Genomic DNA, 19,519 nt, shown 5'->3' on the forward strand with positions numbered 1-19,519 from the left:
TCCTGTTTGCCTGTAGTGCCTACTTTTTTGTTTTCTTTAAGGTCACAGTTAATAAGTATTATATGTAATTAGGTGTTAATTTTTAAAGTATTGAGGAAAAAAGACCTGTGATGCTGGGATATATTTCTAAACTAGCAGTAGACGTGATATGTCTTGTCCTTGATATTGATACTCCTCAAGGTTCATTTTAGAAATACAAGCTAACAGGGAGGAAATTAACAGCCTTGTTGAAGAGAAAACGTTAAAGGAAACCTCACTTATATTTTTTATTTCATTTTATTTTTTAAAAGGCTGTTTTTAAGTAATGTCTATACCAAACGTGGGGTTCCAACTACCAACCTTGAGATCAAGAGTCCCATGCTCTAATGACTGAGCCTCCTAGGCGCCCCACAGGAAACCTCTTTCCAAATAGAAACCTTACCCCATGGGGTGCCTTGGTGGCTCAGTCAGTTGAGCGTCCAACTCTTGATTTTGGCTCAGGTATTGGTCTCATGACTTGTGAGATCGTGCTGTGCCTCGGAATCTGTGATGTTAGTAAGGAGCCTGCTTGGGATTCTCTCTCTCCCCCTTCTATCTGCCCTCCCCTGCTCATGTTCTCTCTCCAAATAAATAAACTTAAAGGAAAAAAACAAAACCGTGCCTTTGCTTTGCAGGGCCTATCAGTTCTCATTTCTGTCAGCCTAAAAACCCCTGGTGAAGACTGAAAAATAATCATGAGAGGAGGGAGTCTGAACAATCTGGATGCTTCTGTGAGGGGTGGGAGGTGGTGGGCATTCACGGAGGCCCCTAGGGAGCCAGGCTGGGTGTGTGGCAGTAAGAAGCTCCCCTCAAGGCCCCAAGTGTCAGGTCCCAGTCCGGGGACGCCTATGGAGGGCAATTTGCACCACCCTTGTTTTCAGCCTGTTCACCTGTATTAGTTCCTTTACCTTTCATGGAAATCCTAAGACTTCCCCCGAATTGTACACTTGAGGAGATTGACATAGAGCAACATGCAGGATTTTGCTCAAGGTCAACCCGTAGGTGGCAGAGCCAGGATCTTTTCGTTTCCAGATGTTTGTTTTGAAAGCTTTCAAAGAGAGAAGTGGAAAGAATAGGACTGTGGACACCCATGTATCCTCCAAACTAGCCTCAGTAGTGATGAGTATGTTACTATCCTTCACCTTCTGTAGAGATTTTGCTGGACCGTGTTAATGTTACAGACTTGACCATTTCTCCTTACGTGAATAGCGCATTCACCTTGAGATTTGACAGTAATTCTTTCATATCCATTGATACCAATCCTTATTCACTTTTCCTCCTTGTCTCAGGTTGTCTTATGGATGCACCTCTAGTGCCCACTCCCATTTCACACCTTGCAATTGTGTTTTTTTTCCCCAATGAGTCTGCTATTTAAAGAGACCACAACGATGTCTATTTTGTAGTAGAGGCTGATAAAGTATGCTAGTTAGGGAAATCTAGCCCTATTCATGGGTTTATATATTGTCTCTGGTGACTTTCAAGCTACAAAAACAGATTTGATTAGAGACCACTGGCTTGCAAAGGCAAAAATATTCACTATGTTGCTCTTTCACTAATGTTTACCAACACCTGAGTTAAACTGTCCCTTCTCTTGACCTAACTTAGGGTCTGTTAGACTTTGGGGCTGGTTGGCAAGAAACAATCTGCACACATGGACATTTACTTATAGTTGTTTATTCATCTATGATATTCATTCATTGTTGGTTGGCATTAATTCCACTTTTTCTTCTCATATATCACAGAAGAAATCACAAAAGACTTCCCAGAATTAGTAGCCAATTCAATATAAGTCCTCAATATGGACAGTGATTCTTCCTCCTCCTCCTTTTCCTCCTCCTTCTTCTTCTACTTCTTCTGATATGAACATTGTTAACAGTGTAGTCCTTTTGTTCATATCATGGAAGTATCATAACGGGACCCATGGAGGGAACTGAGAGGGGGGGGTCCCCATTGTTCAACTTTATTCTCCATTACAAACTCCCCGTGAGGCCCCTTAGCATCTGAGGGCAAAAGGGCCAAGTAGATGGGGGTCTCTGCTCCTTCTTCTGGGCTTTTAATGGCTGTAGGTCCACCCATGTCTGTTCTCACCCACCTAGGGCAGCAGGCATTCAGAAGGATCCTGTCTCCCCTCCTCTGCTCACTCAGTTTCCTGGCATGGATTCTGGACAGGACAGTGATACCCATCTTTGACACTCCATATGTGAGTACTTTCATATCAGGGCAGCCTTCCTTCCTGTGTACCCCGCTCTTTGTGTCTTCCACAAACTTGTTCATGAGCCCCACCAGCTCCTCCTCTGTGATAGTCTCACTTCTGAACTTCTGCTGAAGTTCTGAGCTGCAGTTGTTAAGAACTATGAAGCTCATTATACTAGACACAGTGACCACTCTGCCTAAAATACAACACAAATGGTCATGTAGAATCGCATGTGTAAGAATGATGAATACCAAAATCCCTTAGATTTGCCCATTTGGGAGACAGTTACCAGTTTGCTAGGAGTGTGAATGTAGTCTTCCTATATAAATGAAGGACAAAATCCAATATTGAACCTTGCAAGACTCATAATGTCTCAGAGGACGTCAGAGAAATGATCTAATGGGGTGTGCAGTGCCCAGATGTCCCATAAAGAAAAGAAAGTGACTTATACAGGAACGTGCTATCAGAAGGTAAGTCGGTGCTCACTGCAATCATGAGTAGAGAGCCACTTTTCTTCACAGATCCCCTTTGGAACCATCTTAACATCTTATGGTCCCATGGGCAGTGCTCTATGAACAAGTGTCTATTAACCAACAAACAACTGATCATTTTAGTGATGACCTTTTGAAGAAGAACAGACTGCATGTGTTTTGTGGGCTGTCCCTCTGATATAACCAGGTAAAAACAAATCACCTCAGTGGGCTAAGGTGTGTGGTATTTTCTCTATGTTGGGATTTCATCAACTTGGGAGCAGTGAGAAAACACCAGGCAATATAGTTATGGGAAGGGGCAATGGAGCAGTCACATGTTAAAAAGATAGTATAAAAAGAAATGCTACAACATGGATGAATCTTGATAACATTACCCAAAAGAAAGTGGCCAGTCACAAAAGACTACTCATTATATGATTCTCTATGTATGGGATGTCCAGAGAAGTAGATGATCAGACAGATAATAGATTAGAGGTGCTTCAGGCAGTGGGATTGTGGGAAAAGAGGGCTGGTGCTAAGGGCACAGGTTCTCCTTGGGGTGATGACAGTATGCTAATCTTAAAGCAGTGATTGTTCCACAAGTCTGTCCATATACTAAATTCCACTGAATTGCATACCTGAAACGGGTAAAGTGTATGATATGTGAATTGTATCTCAGTAAAGTGGTTAAAAGTGTAAAGCAATCTCACAGTTCTCACTAATTCTTTTTCAAAAATATAGTTATTATTCATAAAAGTGAACTTAAATTGACATGTATAAATAGTTTACTATTTTTCCATCTACATGAGTATCTTTAGCCTAATAGAAAAATTATGAGAATTTACGAACAATAAGAACTTCAATAAATTAGGAAACTATCCCTATTTTATGTAAATATCCGGGAAAGACAGTCATGGTCATTTAACTCTGAGCTCCATCCCACTAAGGAATGTCAGTGCCATACAAGTTCAGTGTAAGAGATAATGCATGACCCTGTGATTCTCATTGGTGGTGTTTAGAGATAATTAAAATGAATTGCAGAAACTGTCTTATTAATGTAACAGGTTTCTAAGATGAATACCTTTGAGAAAGGAGTCAGTTACTCCATACTTCCTTCCATCTACAACATACTAAGCTAAGATTAATGGAACTTAGGGGCAGCTGGGTGACTCAGTCAGTTAAATGTCTGACCCTTGATCTTCGTTCAGGTCATGATCTTGTGGTTTGTGAGTTCGAGCCCCGCGTTGGCTCTATGCTGACAGCTCTCTCTCTCTCTCTCTCTCTAAAAAATAAATAGACATTAAACAATATTTTTAGAAAAGTTAGATGTTTTAGTAAGCAGCTCTCCGATTTTATTACTTCTCACTAGTTTATTTCATTTTCAAAAATCATTTGCCTCTTTCACAACAAAAGTAACATATATTAACGATTTGAAGTTTCAAAAACAGAAGTGTGTGAAATAAGACAGAAGTAGAGGAACCAACATTGGGTAACTGCTATAGTAGAAAGACTGCTGCATTTACTCCCCAGGGTGTGGAGCCAGTTTCTTAAGTACCTTTAGTATAGACAGTAAACGGAAAACTCTACTAACGTTCTGTAGGCTGTTTGTAATGACGTGATGACCTCTTTTCTATTCTCTATTTTCTATCTTAGAAAGTTGAGTATCAGCTGTGAAAATGCTTACCTGTAAGCGTGATGGGGAGTAAAAGGTTTTGTAGGTAAATTCCTGGTAGTAGATGCTGCAACCGAACCCTCTTCCTCAGGCCTGTCCCATGCACTGAGCACATCCCCAAGCGGGCAGGGTGGCTGTCAGGGGGCTTCTCCTAGAACTGGGAGAGATGGTAGATGCTTCTGGTCTGACAGCTCAGGACAGGAATCACATGAGAAGGAATGGGAAGCACTTGTGGAGTTTATACAGCAAAGACTCTGATCCAAACATCTTTGTCGTCAGCGTGGACTCATGGCTTTCAGGTGTCACTTCGGAATGCACGCAGCCTATATACTAAGAAGTGTATGGACCATCCCAGCGTCCTTGTGCTAAGGGTGTGTGAGTTCATGTCAGTGTGTGATATGTATGTGAATGGGAGTGTGTGTGAGACAGAGACTGTATGTGTGACTATAAGTATGTGACACTGTGTGTGAGGTAGTGTGACAGTTGCCCTGTCACAGTCACTATGAAAAGCACATTACCCAGGTAAGAAAGGACTCTTGTGCTGGTGGGGCCGGGGTGTGTGTTGGGCTTACAGTTTATCCAGACCATTACTCTGTATGTGACCAGGGATCTATTGTTAGGAAATCTCTCACTATCTCCTACTCTCCAAACCTCACTGTCCTCAAGCAGAGCCACAGTGGTCTACACAACGCAGGGTATTTTAGACATCATCTCATTGGGGGTCACAAATTTCAAGTGCATTACTTGATTCTCAAGGCTATTCAGAGTCTGTAAGTTCAAGCTGGTTCTTGTGACCTTTGATGATTTCACATTCATCACATTCCCTGGAAGATTCATGTTTTCTAATATCAAGAGGACCAGTTGTTAAGTCTCTGGACTGATAGGGGGTTTTCACAAAACACCTCAGGGTTTTAAGTGTGCCTCCTGTGGTTTTCCCTGAGGTACCTGGGGCCCTGAGACAAGGACGACGAGGAAGATAGGCCCAATCAAGCAGAGTCCTTATTTTGTTTCTCTCAACTTACCAGGTAAGGCTTCATTTGGAGAGGGGGATCAAGGAAAAATGATTTGAGGACCTTGAGTAGTGGGAAGAACCACTAGTTTGGATGTCACATGACCTCAGTCTGCAACCAGCTGTGCTCGTGACTTTGAGATTCATTATTCCTCCATGTTATTAATGGGCACCATATATAAGATGCCCAGTACATCACATCCAGAATGCCCAGCCACCTATCCTTTCTAGAACCAATATGTCAGAGGGTGTGTGTGAGTGAGTTACGTTTACTATTGTAATTTTCCAAGCAAATTCCTCTAGTGGCGTTTCAGACTAAGGATATTGCAAAGCAGTACCTTTTCAAATGAAGGTTGAGAACACCTTTTTAAAGGTTTCCTTGATAAGTGCAGTGTTAACAAGACCGTATTTCCACCTAGTACTTTAAGCTAATATCTGATGAACAACAATGTTCAGATTTCCAGTTTGCTCAATTCCTTAGAGATGTTCATATCTTAATATCTTTTTGAAATAAAACCATACATAAAGACAATAAAGAGGAACAACAGCTTATCCTTTTAAAGAGAGTATCCTTCTCATTCAGGAATAGGAATTTGCGGGGCAGGGGAGGGAAATGATATAGAATGTGGGAAAGGGTTTAAATGACCTTGATACTGATTGCCTGGTTAAGACTGGTGGTGGGCACCTGGGTGTTGTAGATTCTTAGTATTTTGTTTTTGTGGCTAAATTATTTCAGTAAAACTCTTTTTGAAGAAAGGATTAAAAAGTAAGAAGAATGAACATATACTATTGTGACCTTAGGTTCACGATTCTGTCTTTTGGTTTGTCCTTTCATGCCAAAAACCAAAGCAGACATTGGAAGCAGACATTGGATTTTTGAATAGGTTCTGAACTAGAGAGATCTGGTGGATGTCATTCAAGATTGTTCTTTCTATCCTGGTTTCCAAAGTAGGTGGGAGGTGGGAAAGTATTTGCTTTTGGTTATGCTAGCTAGGATTTCTCCCAGATAGTCTTGCTAAAGGGTGTAAAGTTATGGTAACGTGAACTGCTGTGGCTGCCATCCCCCCAAACAATGGAAGAACTCTCCTATTTTCAAAGTCAAGAAAACCCTGCTCTTACACTGTGAGTATAGCTTGCATTTCTAGGTCCCTGAGTCTAATTTTTCTGAGTCAGGATCAATTGTTTGATTAGAGCCTGCCTCAGCAAATGCAGGAGAACACTCATTTCTCATTCTGGTCCACGACCAAATACACAGCAGGCACCCACACTGTTCTTTAGGTGAGAAAACAATTGGCCAGAAGTGAGTTTTGCCTTCTAAGGGATACGTGTAGGAAGTGTGATGCTGGCACAAGGAACTCGTCCCACATCAACCTTATGGTGAGTAAAGGAGTCAGGGGACATTTGAGAGCCATCCTTTGGGTGCCGCTGAAACCAGTGGTAGAAGGAGAAGTAGTAGAAATTTCCAGGAATGAAGAGGCAGTGGGGGCAGAACTGAGAGTAAACTGTATACGCGTGTGCTCACTCAGGCCAGACACCCTAATCTTTCTAAAAGTGTCACCTCACTTACTCAGTGTACTAAACGAGTGGTGGTTCTCCCATCATATTAACGTGGAGGTAAATATTAAAGTGGTTTACAACCAGGGAATTATAGCAGTTTGTTTTGTGCAAACATTGAACAAGGTGAGGGGAACTGATGGGCCTGGACTTTGGCAGGTCTGATGACAGAGATCCCTAGAAGCTACGCTCAGGATTGGGCTTTGGTCCTGGACTTTTGGGAGTAAATGAGCACCCAGAAAGCACAGGGAATAACCAGAAAGGAAAAGACTGAAGAAGGAGCGTCTCTTTGGAAGGTTACAATTGTCCAGAAATGACAGCTGAGTCTCTGTTGGAGAGTTGGGATGGAGAAGGTTGGGGGCAAATCCATAGGGCAACTGTTAGGACCTGGTCAGTGATAATCAGGAGGTGGGCATGGTGACCTCATTTGTCATGGGGGGTGGATGGTGGGGTCTGTGACCAGGATTATATTGGGAAAGCACAAGTGTTATCTAGATGTGTGTTAGAGTTTTAGGTAGAGGTGTGGGGCGGGGGGAGGTTGGAGGGCTGGGATTTGAGGAGGGAAAGGAGGACATCCTGAGGAGAGGGAGAAGCAGGAAGAGAACTATGTGTGTCTGGAACTCTGGCAATGTTCTAGGCAGGTGACAGAGTTTAGGGGGCCCTAACAAGTTTGGATAGGGAAGAGTCCACTAGCCTGAATAAGATCACTCAGAGGGAGGGAGAGGGAGAAGGAAGGGTCCAGGAAAAAATCCCCAGGGAAGTGCACCTGTGAGGACACAGAGCCAGAAAAAGGCCTCTGGGAGGAGAGTTTGGAATGAAGATATAAAGGAGAAGAAGAAGCCAGTTGTGAAAGGCCAGTGGGACAGAGGGCACTGCTGAGTGCTGGACACGTGTGTACAGAGTCCTGAGGGGAAGGGCACCTGTCCAGGTGGGGACACAGCAGAGAGGCCGGGGTGGCTGAGCAGGGAGAGGGAGCAGGGCCTGTAGATGCGGTCAGAGAGGCAGGGCCAGATCATTCCAGAAACAGTACCGCTGTAAGTCGTCACAGCTACTTTAGGGTTTCATTAGAGGCAGCAGTTCTGTGCACATGTCTCAGGAACCAAAGAAGTTTGTTTTCATCGTCACTTCTGCTTGAATATGTAAGGGTGTGTGATCATTAGCTGGTAGGGGAGAAGGAGAACAGGTTAATAAGAAGTAGCCATCTGAGAAGATTTCCCCAGTCACCTTAACATTTTTTGTTGTATGTGCAATCTGGTCAATTCTCAGTAATGTGTAGACAGGTGAACAGTTTGTCCCAACTTGTATTATCTGGCTGGTTGATGTTGTGTAGCTTTGTTATTTGGCACCCATTGCAAGAAGCTAAGATGAGGGAGCACAATGGCATTTCTACATATGACTCTTTGGTATTTTTTGTGTATTTCAAAATAAGTTAAAAATTCATAGAGATGCACAAAGTCCAACACAGAGAATCTTTCAAAAGCCTGGGTAAAGTCCCTGAGAGTCTGACCCATGGCAATGCCAAGGTCCTCTGGCTGGAAAGGCTTGCAACTCCTGGAGGTTTCTGCTCTCCCTGCACGTCCAATCTGACCTCTTTCCCTAGGAAGGCCGTTCTAGAACCCCTCAGAGCTGTAGGCCCCACAGCAGCGCTTCAGACACCCACCCCAACCGCTTCTGGGTAGTCCCCTAAAAGAGGTTTCCTGGCCTAAGAGCTCCAATGTTCTTAACCTCGAAGACGATACCTTCGAAAATGATGCTCTAGTTGTTGACCAACATGTGAGGTCCCTGTACTCCTTCGGCAGGAAGTCATGCAGCGCGCCGATGCTCTGCAGGTCCTTGATGTCCAGCAGGTGGAAGCAGGGGCTCAGGCCCTTGGCCCGGAGCCGCCGCACAGCCGACTGTCCCCACGCCTCATCCAGCACTATGAACATCATGTTGCCCGAGAACTGCAGGCACAGGTTGTACGTGATGGAGAAGCCAATGCCTTGTTGGCCCTGGTCACCAGTGCCACACGGTGTCTAAACACATGGCTGTGTGGAGGGCTAGCGAGGTCCTGTGTGTGGAGCTGATGGTGCTGTGGGCCACACGGAGGGCTAGTGGTGAGGAGGCCTGGCCACAGTCAGAGATGCCAGTAGAACTGTGTTCTGGGACCCAGTGCTGTGATTCCTAGAGCCCAGGCACTGCCTCCGTTCCTCCATGAAAGCAGGGACCAGATGTTCCAGGAGGTTCCCTAATGCTATTCCAGATATGTCCTTCCTGGGGCTGCACTCTGAGCCCAACTAGGATTCTGTCCTCTTAGGATCCCTCCTCTGAGCCAAGCAGTGCTTTGAGAGTACTGATGTGCTTCCCAAAACAAAGGTTGTGGGTGATTGATTAAAAGGATGCTAAAGTTTCATAGCTTTTGAGGGAACAATTTTAGGAGAACCTCTATAGGAGAAAAAGAGAGCAATTATCTTGGGAATAGGCCTTTCATCTGCAGAATGGGAATGGTTGCCTTCTAAGATACAGTGAAATTGTTCATACAACAAAACCGGTATTGAGCATACAGATCTCCTTGCTTTCTTAGGAGAATCTCAAGGGTGAGAAACAGAATTAGGTCCTTTGCTGAGACTGGGGTGTGGGCAGGGCTCCTCCCTCAGTGTGAGTCCCAGTGTGCCCCCAGATGAGGCAAAGTTTATGAAGTTCATGTGGGCCAAGGCAATGATTGCAATGTTTAATTTAATGGTTACACAATCCTGTTTGCCCGTAGTGCCTACTTTTTTGTTTTCTTTAAGGTCACAGTTAATAAGTATTATATGTAATTAGGTGTTATTTTTAAAGTATTGAGGAAAAAAGACCTGTGATGCTGGGATATATTTCTAAACTAGCAGTAGACGTGATATGTCTTGTCCTTGATATTGATACTTCTCAAGGTTCATTTTAGAAATACAAGCTAACAGGGAGGAAATTAACAGCCTTGTTGAAGAGAAAACGTTAAAGGAAACCTCACTTATATTTTTTATTTCATTTTATTTTTTAAAAGGCTGTTTTTAAGTAATGTCTATACCAAACGTGGGGTTCCAACTACCAACCTTGAGATCAAGAGTCCCATGCTCTAATGACTGAGCCTCCTAGGCGCCCCACAGGAAACCTCTTTCCAAATAGAAACCTTACCCCATGGGGTGCCTTGGTGGCTCAGTCAGTTGAGCGTCCAACTCTTGATTTTGGCTCAGGTATTGGTCTCATGACTTGTGAGATCGTGCTGTGCCTCGGAATCTGTGATGTTAGTAAGGAGCCTGCTTGGGATTCTCTCTCTCCCCCTTCTATCTGCCCTCCCCTGCTCATGTTCTCTCTCCAAATAAATAAACTTAAAGGAAAAAAACAAAACCGTGCCTTTGCTTTGCAGGGCCTATCAGTTCTCATTTCTGTCAGCCTAAAAACCCCTGGTGAAGACTGAAAAATAATCATGAGAGGAGGGAGTCTGAACAATCTGGATGCTTCTGTGAGGGGTGGGAGGTGGTGGGCATTCACGGAGGCCCCTAGGGAGCCAGGCTGGGTGTGTGGCAGTAAGAAGCTCCCCTCAAGGCCCTAAGTGTCAGGTCCCAGTCCGGGGACGCCTATGGAGGGCAATTTGCACCACCCTTGTTTTCAGCCTGTTCACCTGTATTAGTTCCTTTACCTTTCATGGAAATCCTAAGACTTCCCCCGAATTGTACACTTGAGGAGATTGACATACAGCAACATGCAGGATTTTGCTCAAGGTCAACCCGTAGGTGGCAGAGCCAGGATCTTTTCGTTTCCAGATGTTTGTTTTGAAAGCTTTCAAAGAGAGAAGTGGAAAGAATAGGACTGTGGACACCCATGTATCCTCCAAACTAGCCTCAGTAGTGATGAGTATGTTACTATCCTTCACCTTCTGTAGAGATTTTGCTGGACCGTGTTAATGTTACAGACTTGACCATTTCTCCTTACGTGAATAGCGCATTCACCTTGAGATTTGACAGTAATTCTTTCATATCCATTGATACCAATCCTTATTCACTTTTCCTCCTTGTCTCAGGTTGTCTTATGGATGCACCTCTAGTGCCCACTCCCATTTCACACCTTGCAATTGTGTTTTTTTTCCCCAATGAGTCTGCTATTTAAAGAGACCACAACGATGTCTATTTTGTAGTAGAGGCTGATAAAGTATGCTAGTTAGGGAAATCTAGCCCTATTCATGGGTTTATATATTGTCTCTGGTGACTTTCAAGCTACAAAAACAGATTTGATTAGAGACCACTGGCTTGCAAAGGCAAAAATATTCACTATGTTGCTCTTTCACTAATGTTTACCAACACCTGAGTTAAACTGTCCCTTCTCTTGACCTAACTTAGGGTCTGTTAGACTTTGGGGCTGGTTGGCAAGAAACAATCTGCACACATGGACATTTACTTATAGTTGTTTATTCATCTATGATATTCATTCATTGTTGGTTGGCATTAATTCCACTTTTTCTTCTCATATATCACAGAAGAAATCACAAAAGACTTCCCAGAATTAGTAGCCAATTCAATATAAGTCCTCAATATGGACAGTGATTCTTCCTCCTCCTCCTTTTCCTCCTCCTTCTTCTTCTACTTCTTCTGATATGAACATTGTTAACAGTGTAGTCCTTTTGTTCATATCATGGAAGTATCATAACGGGACCCATGGAGGGAACTGAGAGGGGGGGTCCCCATTGTTCAACTTTATTCTCCATTACAAACTCCCCGTGAGGCCCCTTAGCATCTGAGGGCAAAAGGGCCAAGTAGATGGGGGTCTCTGCTCCTTCTTCTGGGCTTTTAATGGCTGTAGGTCCACCCATGTCTGTTCTCACCCACCTAGGGCAGCAGGCATTCAGAAGGATCCTGTCTCCCCTCCTCTGCTCACTCAGTTTCCTGGCATGGATTCTGGACAGGACAGTGATACCCATCTTTGACACTCCATATGTGAGTACTTTCATATCAGGGCAGCCTTCCTTCCTGTGTACCCCGCTCTTTGTGTCTTCCACAAACTTGTTCATGAGCCCCACCAGCTCCTCCTCTGTGATAGTCTCACTTCTGAACTTCTGCTGAAGTTCTGAGCTGCAGTTGTTAAGAACTATGAAGCTCGTTATACTAGACACAGTGACCACTCTGCCTAAAATACAACACAAATGGTCATGTAGAATCGCATGTGTAAGAATGATGAATACCAAAATCCCTTAGATTTGCCCATTTGGGAGACAGTTACCAGTTTGCTAGGAGTGTGAATGTAGTCTTCCTATATAAATGAAGGACAAAATCCAATATTGAACCTTGCAAGACTCATAATGTCTCAGAGGACGTCAGAGAAATGATCTAATGGGGTGTGCAGTGCCCAGATGTCCCATAAAGAAAAGAAAGTGACTTATACAGGAACGTGCTATCAGAAGGTAAGTCGGTGCTCACTGCAATCATGAGTAGAGAGCCACTTTTCTTCACAGATCCCCTTTGGAACCATCTTAACATCTTATGGTCCCATGGGCAGTGCTCTATGAACAAGTGTCTATTAACCAACAAACAACTGATCATTTTAGTGATGACCTTTTGAAGAAGAACAGACTGCATGTGTTTTGTGGGCTGTCCCTCTGATATAACCAGGTAAAAACAAATCACCTCAGTGGGCTAAGGTGTGTGGTATTTTCTCTATGTTGGGATTTCATCAACTTGGGAGCAGTGAGAAAACACCAGGCAATATAGTTATGGGAAGGGGCAATGGAGCAGTCACATGTTAAAAAGATAGTATAAAAAGAAATGCTACAACATGGATGAATCTTGATAACATTACCCAAAAGAAAGTGGCCAGTCACAAAAGACTACTCATTATATGATTCTCTATGTATGGGATGTCCAGAGAAGTAGATGATCAGACAGATAATAGATTAGAGGTGCTTCAGGCAGTGGGATTGTGGGAAAAGAGGGCTGGTGCTAAGGGCACAGGTTCTCCTTGGGGTGATGACAGTATGCTAATCTTAAAGCAGTGATTGTTCCACAAGTCTGTCCATATACTAAATTCCACTGAATTGCATACCTGAAACGGGTAAAGTGTATGATATGTGAATTGTATCTCAGTAAAGTGGTTAAAAGTGTAAAGCAATCTCACAGTTCTCACTAATTCTTTTTCAAAAATATAGTTATTATTCATAAAAGTGAACTTAAATTGACATGTATAAATAGTTTACTATTTTTCCATCTACATGAGTATCTTTAGCCTAATAGAAAAATTATGAGAATTTACGAACAATAAGAACTTCAATAAATTAGGAAACTATCCCTATTTTATGTAAATATCCGGGAAAGACAGTCATGGTCATTTAACTCTGAGCTCCATCCCACTAAGGAATGTCAGTGCCATACAAGTTCAGTGTAAGAGATAATGCATGACCCTGTGATTCTCATTGGTGGTGTTTAGAGATAATTAAAATGAATTGCAGAAACTGTCTTATTAATGTAACAGGTTTCTAAGATGAATACCTTTGAGAAAGGAGTCAGTTACTCCATACTTCCTTCCATCTACAACATACTAAGCTAAGATTAATGGAACTTAGGGGCAGCTGGGTGACTCAGTCAGTTAAATGTCTGACCCTTGATCTTCGTTCAGGTCATGATCTTGTGGTTTGTGAGTTCGAGCCCCGCGTTGGCTCTATGCTGACAGCTCTCTCTCTCTCTCTCTCTCTCTCTCTAAAAAATAAATAGACATTAAACAATATTTTTAGAAAAGTTAGATGTTTTAGTAAGCAGCTCTCCGATTTTATTACTTCTCACTAGTTTATTTCATTTTCAAAAATCATTTGCCTCTTTCACAACAAAAGTAACATATATTAACGATTTGAAGTTTCAAAAACAGAAGTGTGTGAAATAAGACAGAAGTAGAGGAACCAACATTGGGTAACTGCTATAGTAGAAAGACTGCTGCATTTACTCCCCAGGGTGTGGAGCCAGTTTCTTAAGTACCTTTAGTATAGACAGTAAACGGAAAACTCTACTAACGTTCTGTAGGCTGTTTGTAATGACGTGATGACCTCTTTTCTATTCTCTATTTTCTATCTTAGAAAGTTGAGTATCAGCTGTGAAAATGCTTACCTGTAAGCGTGATGGGGAGTAAAAGGTTTTGTAGGTAAATTCCTGGTAGTAGATGCTGCAACCGAACCCTCTTCCTCAGGCCTGTCCCATGCACTGAGCACATCCCCAAGCGGGCAGGGTGGCTGTCACGGGGCTTCTCCTAGAACTGGGAGAGATGGTAGATGCTTCTGGTCTGACAGCTCAGGACAGGAATCACATGAGAAGGAATGGGAAGCACTTGTGGAGTTTATACAGCAAAGACTCTGATCCAAACATCTTTGTCGTCAGCGTGGACTCATGGCTTTCAGGTGTCACTTCGGAATGCACGCAGCCTATATACTAAGAAGTGTATGGACCATCCCAGCGTCCTTGTGCTAAGGGTGTGTGAGTTCATGTCAGTGTGTGATATGTATGTGAATGGGAGTGTGTGTGAGACAGAGACTGTATGTGTGACTATAAGTATGTGACACTGTGTGTGAGGTAGTGTGACAGTTGCCCTGTCACAGTCACTATGAAAAGCACATTACCCAGGTAAGAAAGGACTCTTGTGCTGGTGGGGCCGGGGTGTGTGTTGGGCTTACAGTTTATCCAGACCATTACTCTGTATGTGACCAGGGATCTATTGTTAGGAAATCTCTCACTATCTCCTACTCTCCAAACCTCACTGTCCTCAAGCAGAGCCACAGTGGTCTACACAACGCAGGGTATTTTAGACATCATCTCATTGGGGGTCACAAATTTCAAGTGCATTACTTGATTCTCAAGGCTATTCAGAGTCTGTAAGTTCAAGCTGGTTCTTGTGACCTTTGATGATTTCACATTCATCACACTCCCTGGAAGATTCATGTTTTCTAATATCAAGAGGACCAGTTGTTAAGTCTCTGGACTGATAGGGGGTTTTCACAAAACACCTCAGGGTTTTAAGTGTGCCTCCTGTGGTTTTCCCTGAGGTACCTGGGGCCCTGAGACAAGGACGACGAGGAAGATAGGCCCAATCAAGCAGAGTCCTTATTTTGTTTCTCTCAACTTACCAGGTAAGGCTTCATTTGGAGAGGGGGATCAAGGAAAAATGATTTGAGGACCTTGAGTAGTGGGAAGAACCACTAGTTTGGATGTCACATGACCTCAGTCTGCAACCAGCTGTGCTCGTGACCTTGCGATTCATTATTCCTCCATGTTATTAATGGGCACCATATATAAGATGCCCAGTACATCACATCCAGAATGCCCAGCCACCTATCCTTTCTAGAACCAATATGTTAGAGGGTGTGTGTGAGTGAGTTACGTTTACTATTGTAATTTTCCAAGCAAATTCCTCTAGTGGCGTTTCAGACTAAGGATATTGCAAAGCAGTACCTTTTCAAATGAAGGTTGAGAACACCTTTTTAAAGGTTTCCTTGATAAGTGCAGTGTTAACAAGACCGTATTTCCACCTAGTACTTTAAGCTAATATCTGATGAACAACAATGTTCAGATTTCCAGTTTGCTCAATTCCTTAGAGATGTTCATATCTTAATATCTTTTTGAAATAAAACCATAGATAAAGACAATAAAGAGGAACAACAGCTTATCCTTTTAAAGAGAGTATCCTTCTCATTCAGGAATAGGAATTTGCGGGGCAGGGGAGGGAAATGATATAGAATGTGGGAAAGGGTTTACATGACCTTGATACTGATTGCCTGGTTAAGACTGGTGGTGGGCACCTGGGTGTTGTAGATTCTTAGTATTTTGTTTTTGTGGCTAAATTATTTCAGTAAAACTCTTTTTGAAGAAAGGATTAAAAAGTAAGAAGAATGAACATATACTATTGTGACCTTAGGTTCACGATTCTGTCTTTTGGTTTGTCCTTTCATGCCAAAAACCAAAGCAGACATTGGAAGCAGACATTGGATTTTTGAATAGGTTCTGAACTAGAGAGATCTGGTGGATGTCATTCAAGATTGTTCTTTCTATCCTGGTTTCCAAAGTAGGTGGGAGGTGGGAAAGTATTTGCTTTTGGTTATGCTAGCTAGGATTTCTCCCAGATAGTCTTGCTAAAGGGTGTAAAGTTATGGTAACGTGAACTGCTGTGGCTGCCATCCCCCCAAACAATGGAAGAACTCTCCTATTTTCAAAGTCAAGAAAACCCTGCTCTTACACTGTGAGTATAGCTTGCATTTCTAGGTCCCTGAGTCTAATTTTTCTGAGTCAGGATCAATTGTTTGATTAGAGCCTGCCTCAGCAAATGCAGGAGAACACTCATTTCTCATTCTGGTCCACGACCAAATACACAGCAGGCACCCACACTGTTCTTTAGGTGAGAAAACAATTGGCCAGAAGTGAGTTTTGCCTTCTAAGGGATACGTGTAGGAAGTGTGATGCTGGCACAAGGAACTCGTCCCACATCAACCTTATGGTGAGTAAAGGAGTCAGGGGACATTTGAGAGCCATCCTTTGGGTGCCGCTGAAACCAGTGGTAGAAGGAGAAGTAGTAGAAATTTCCAGGAATGAAGAGGCAGTGGGGGCAGAACTGAGAGTAAACTGTATACGCGTGTGCTCACTCAGGCCAGACACCCTAATCTTTCTAAAAGTGTCACCTCACTTACTCAGTGTACTAAACGAGTGGTGGTTCTCCCATCATATTAACGTGGAGGTAAATATTAAAGTGGTTTACAACCAGGGAATTATAGCAGTTTGTTTTGTGCAAACATTGAACAAGGTGAGGGGAACTGATGGGCCTGGACTTTGGCAGGTCTGATGACAGAGATCCCTAGAAGCTACGCTCAGGATTGGGCTTTGGTCCTGGACTTTTGGGAGTAAATGAGCACCCAGAAAGCACAGGGAATAACCAGAAAGGAAAAGACTGAAGAAGGAGCGTCTCTTTGGAAGGTTACAATTGTCCAGAAATGACAGCTGAGTCTCTGTTGGAGAGTTGGGATGGAGAAGGTTGGGGGCAAATCCATAGGGCAACTGTTAGGACCTGGTCAGTGATAATCAGGAGGTGGGCATGGTGACCTCATTTGTCATGGGGGGTGGATGGTGGGGTCTGTGACCAGGATTATATTGGGAAAGCACAAGTGTTATCTAGATGTGTGTTAGAGTTTTAGGTAGAGGTGTGGGGCGGGGGGAGGTTGGAGGGCTGGGATTTGAGGAGGGAAAGGAGGACATCCTGAGGAGAGGGAGAAGCAGGAAGAGAACTATGTGTGTCTGGAACTCTGGCAATGTTCTAGGCAGGTGACAGAGTTTAGGGGGCCCTAACAAGTTTGGATAGGGACGAGTCCACTAGCCTGAATAAGATCACTCAGAGGGAGGGAGAGGGAGAAGGAAGGGTCCAGGAAAAAATCCCCAGGGAAGTGCACCTGTGAGGACACAGAGCCAGAAAAAGGCCTCTGGGAGGAGAGTTTGGAATGAAGATATAAAGGAGAAGAAGAAGCCAGTTGTGAAAGGCCAGTGGGACAGAGGGCACTGCTGAGTCCTGGACACGTGTGTACAGAGTCCTGAGGGGAAGGGCACCTGTCCAGGTGGGGACACAGCAGGGAGGCCGGTGTGGCTGAGCAGGGAGAGGGAGCAGGGCCCGTAGATGAGGTCAGAGAGGCAGGGCTAGATCATTCCAGAAACAGTACTGCTGTAAGTCGTCACACCTACTTTGGGGTCTCATTAGAGGCAGCAGTTCTGTGCACACGTCTCGGGTACCAAAGAAGTTTGTTTTCATCGTCACTTCTGCTTGAATATTTAAGGGGGTGGGGTCATTAGCTGGTATGGGAGAAAGAGAGTAGGTTAGTAAGTAGTAGCCTTCTAAGAAGATTCCATGCAGTGACAGTAACATTTTTGTTGTATGTGCAACCTGGTCAATTTTCAAGTGTGTAGGTTAGTGTACACTTTGTTCCAAGGGGAATTATCTCACGCAGTGATGCTATTTAGCTTTGTAATTTGGCACCACTGCAAGAAGCTAAGGTAAGGGTGCACAAGGCATCTCTGCATATGACCCTGTGGAATTTGTTGTGTTATTTCAAAATTAGTCAAAATTCATGGAGGGGCACTTGTGTGCCTTAGTCGGTTAAGCGTCTGACTTTGCTCAGATCATCATATTGCAGTTTCAGTTCAAGCCCCACATTGGGCTCTGTGCTGACAGTGTGGAGCCTACTTGGGATTCTCTCTCTCCCTCTCCCTCTCTCTCTCTCTCTCTCTCTTTCTCTCTCAAAATATACAAATAAACAAACAAAAGACTCATGGAGATTCTCAAAGAGAGAAACATGCAAAAACCCAGGTGAAGTCCCTGAGAGTCTGATCTATGGCAATGCCAAGGTCCTTTGGCTGAAAAGGCTTGCAGTTCCTGGAGGGTCCTCTCTCCCTCTGCTTCCAGTCTATCTTCTTCCCTAGGGTGGGTGTTCTTGATCCCCTCGGAGCTATGGCCCCACAGCAGCGGTTCAGACACCAGATCCAAACTCACCCTGGCTGGTCCCCTAAGGGAGGTCTCCTGGCCTTCCCATGTCCTTACTAGCAAGGGCAATGCCCGCGTTGTTCACCAGCACATCCAGGCCTCCGTACTCCTTGCGCAGAAGTCACGCAGGGCGCGGATGCTCTGCAGGTCGTCGACGTCCAGCAGGTGGAAGCGCGGACTCAGGCCCTCGCCCTGGAGCTGCTGCATGGCCGCCCGTCCCCGCGCCTCGTCCCGTGCCGTGAGCACCACGTCCCTGGAGAACTGCCGGCACAGGTCGCGTGCGATGGCGAGGCCAATGGCCTTGTTGGCCCCAGTCACCAGTGGCACGTGGGATGTGTGACGACATGACTGTGTGGAGTGCTAGGGAGGCCCTGTGTGTGGGGCGGATGGTGTTGTGGGCCACACAGAGGGCCAGTGGTGCGGAGGCCTGGACCTAGAACTGTGTGCTGGGATTCAGTGCTGTGACTCCTAGAACACTAGGCCCCGCCTTCATCCTTTCAAGAAAGTTACAGCGAAGGTACCAGAAGGCTCTCTATACCAAATCTGTCTCCCCTGGGGCTGCACTGTGAGCCCAACCAGGCCTGTGTCCTCTTAGGATCCCTCCTCTAGGCCCAGCATTGGTTCTGGTTGGAATGCTGTGCTCCCCAAAATAAAGGTGGTTGGTCATGGATTTATATGGGGTTGAGATTCATGGTAGGTGAACTAAAATTATTTTGGGAAAACCCCAGCAGAAAAAAAGGAGCACAGATATTGTCTTGAGCATGTGTCTTTCTTCCTCTGCAGAATGGATAAGTTTGCTTTCTTTCCAAAATTCAGTTTAGTTGCTTACACAGAACTGCCTTTGGGGACAAGATCCCCGTGCTTTTTAAAGAGAAATTCAAGAGGGAGAAGTAGAGAATTAGGTCTTGTCCTAACTTTTGGGCTTCTCCCTCAGTGTGACTGCCAGTGGGCCCTGAGAGGGAGGGAATGTTTATGAAGGTCACTGAGGGCTGATGCATTGCTTAGAATGTTTAATGGTTATATAATCCCATTTGCCTAAATTGCCTATTTTTTATGTTCTTCCAAGGTCACAGTAAATGTTATATATATGGCGTTATTTTTAT

At 44.1% G+C, this 19,519-nt stretch overlaps 1 protein-coding gene across 1 annotated transcript; it reads right to left on the reverse strand.

The window, feature by feature from the left end:
* Positions 1–1,678: 1,678 nt before the first annotated feature.
* LOC123576001 (carbonyl reductase [NADPH] 1-like) lies at positions 1,679–18,909 on the reverse strand. Its single transcript, XM_045437043.1, is given in 5 exon segments — positions 1,679–2,408; positions 17,621–17,728; positions 18,474–18,533; positions 18,536–18,776; positions 18,904–18,909. Coding segments are annotated over 5 exon segments (915 nt in total). The 3' UTR covers positions 1,679–1,908.
* Positions 18,910–19,519: the final 610 nt, after the last annotated feature.

Source organism: Leopardus geoffroyi, chromosome C2, assembly GCF_018350155.1.
Source record: "Leopardus geoffroyi isolate Oge1 chromosome C2, O.geoffroyi_Oge1_pat1.0, whole genome shotgun sequence".
Lineage (NCBI taxonomy): Eukaryota > Metazoa > Chordata > Mammalia > Carnivora > Felidae > Leopardus > Leopardus geoffroyi.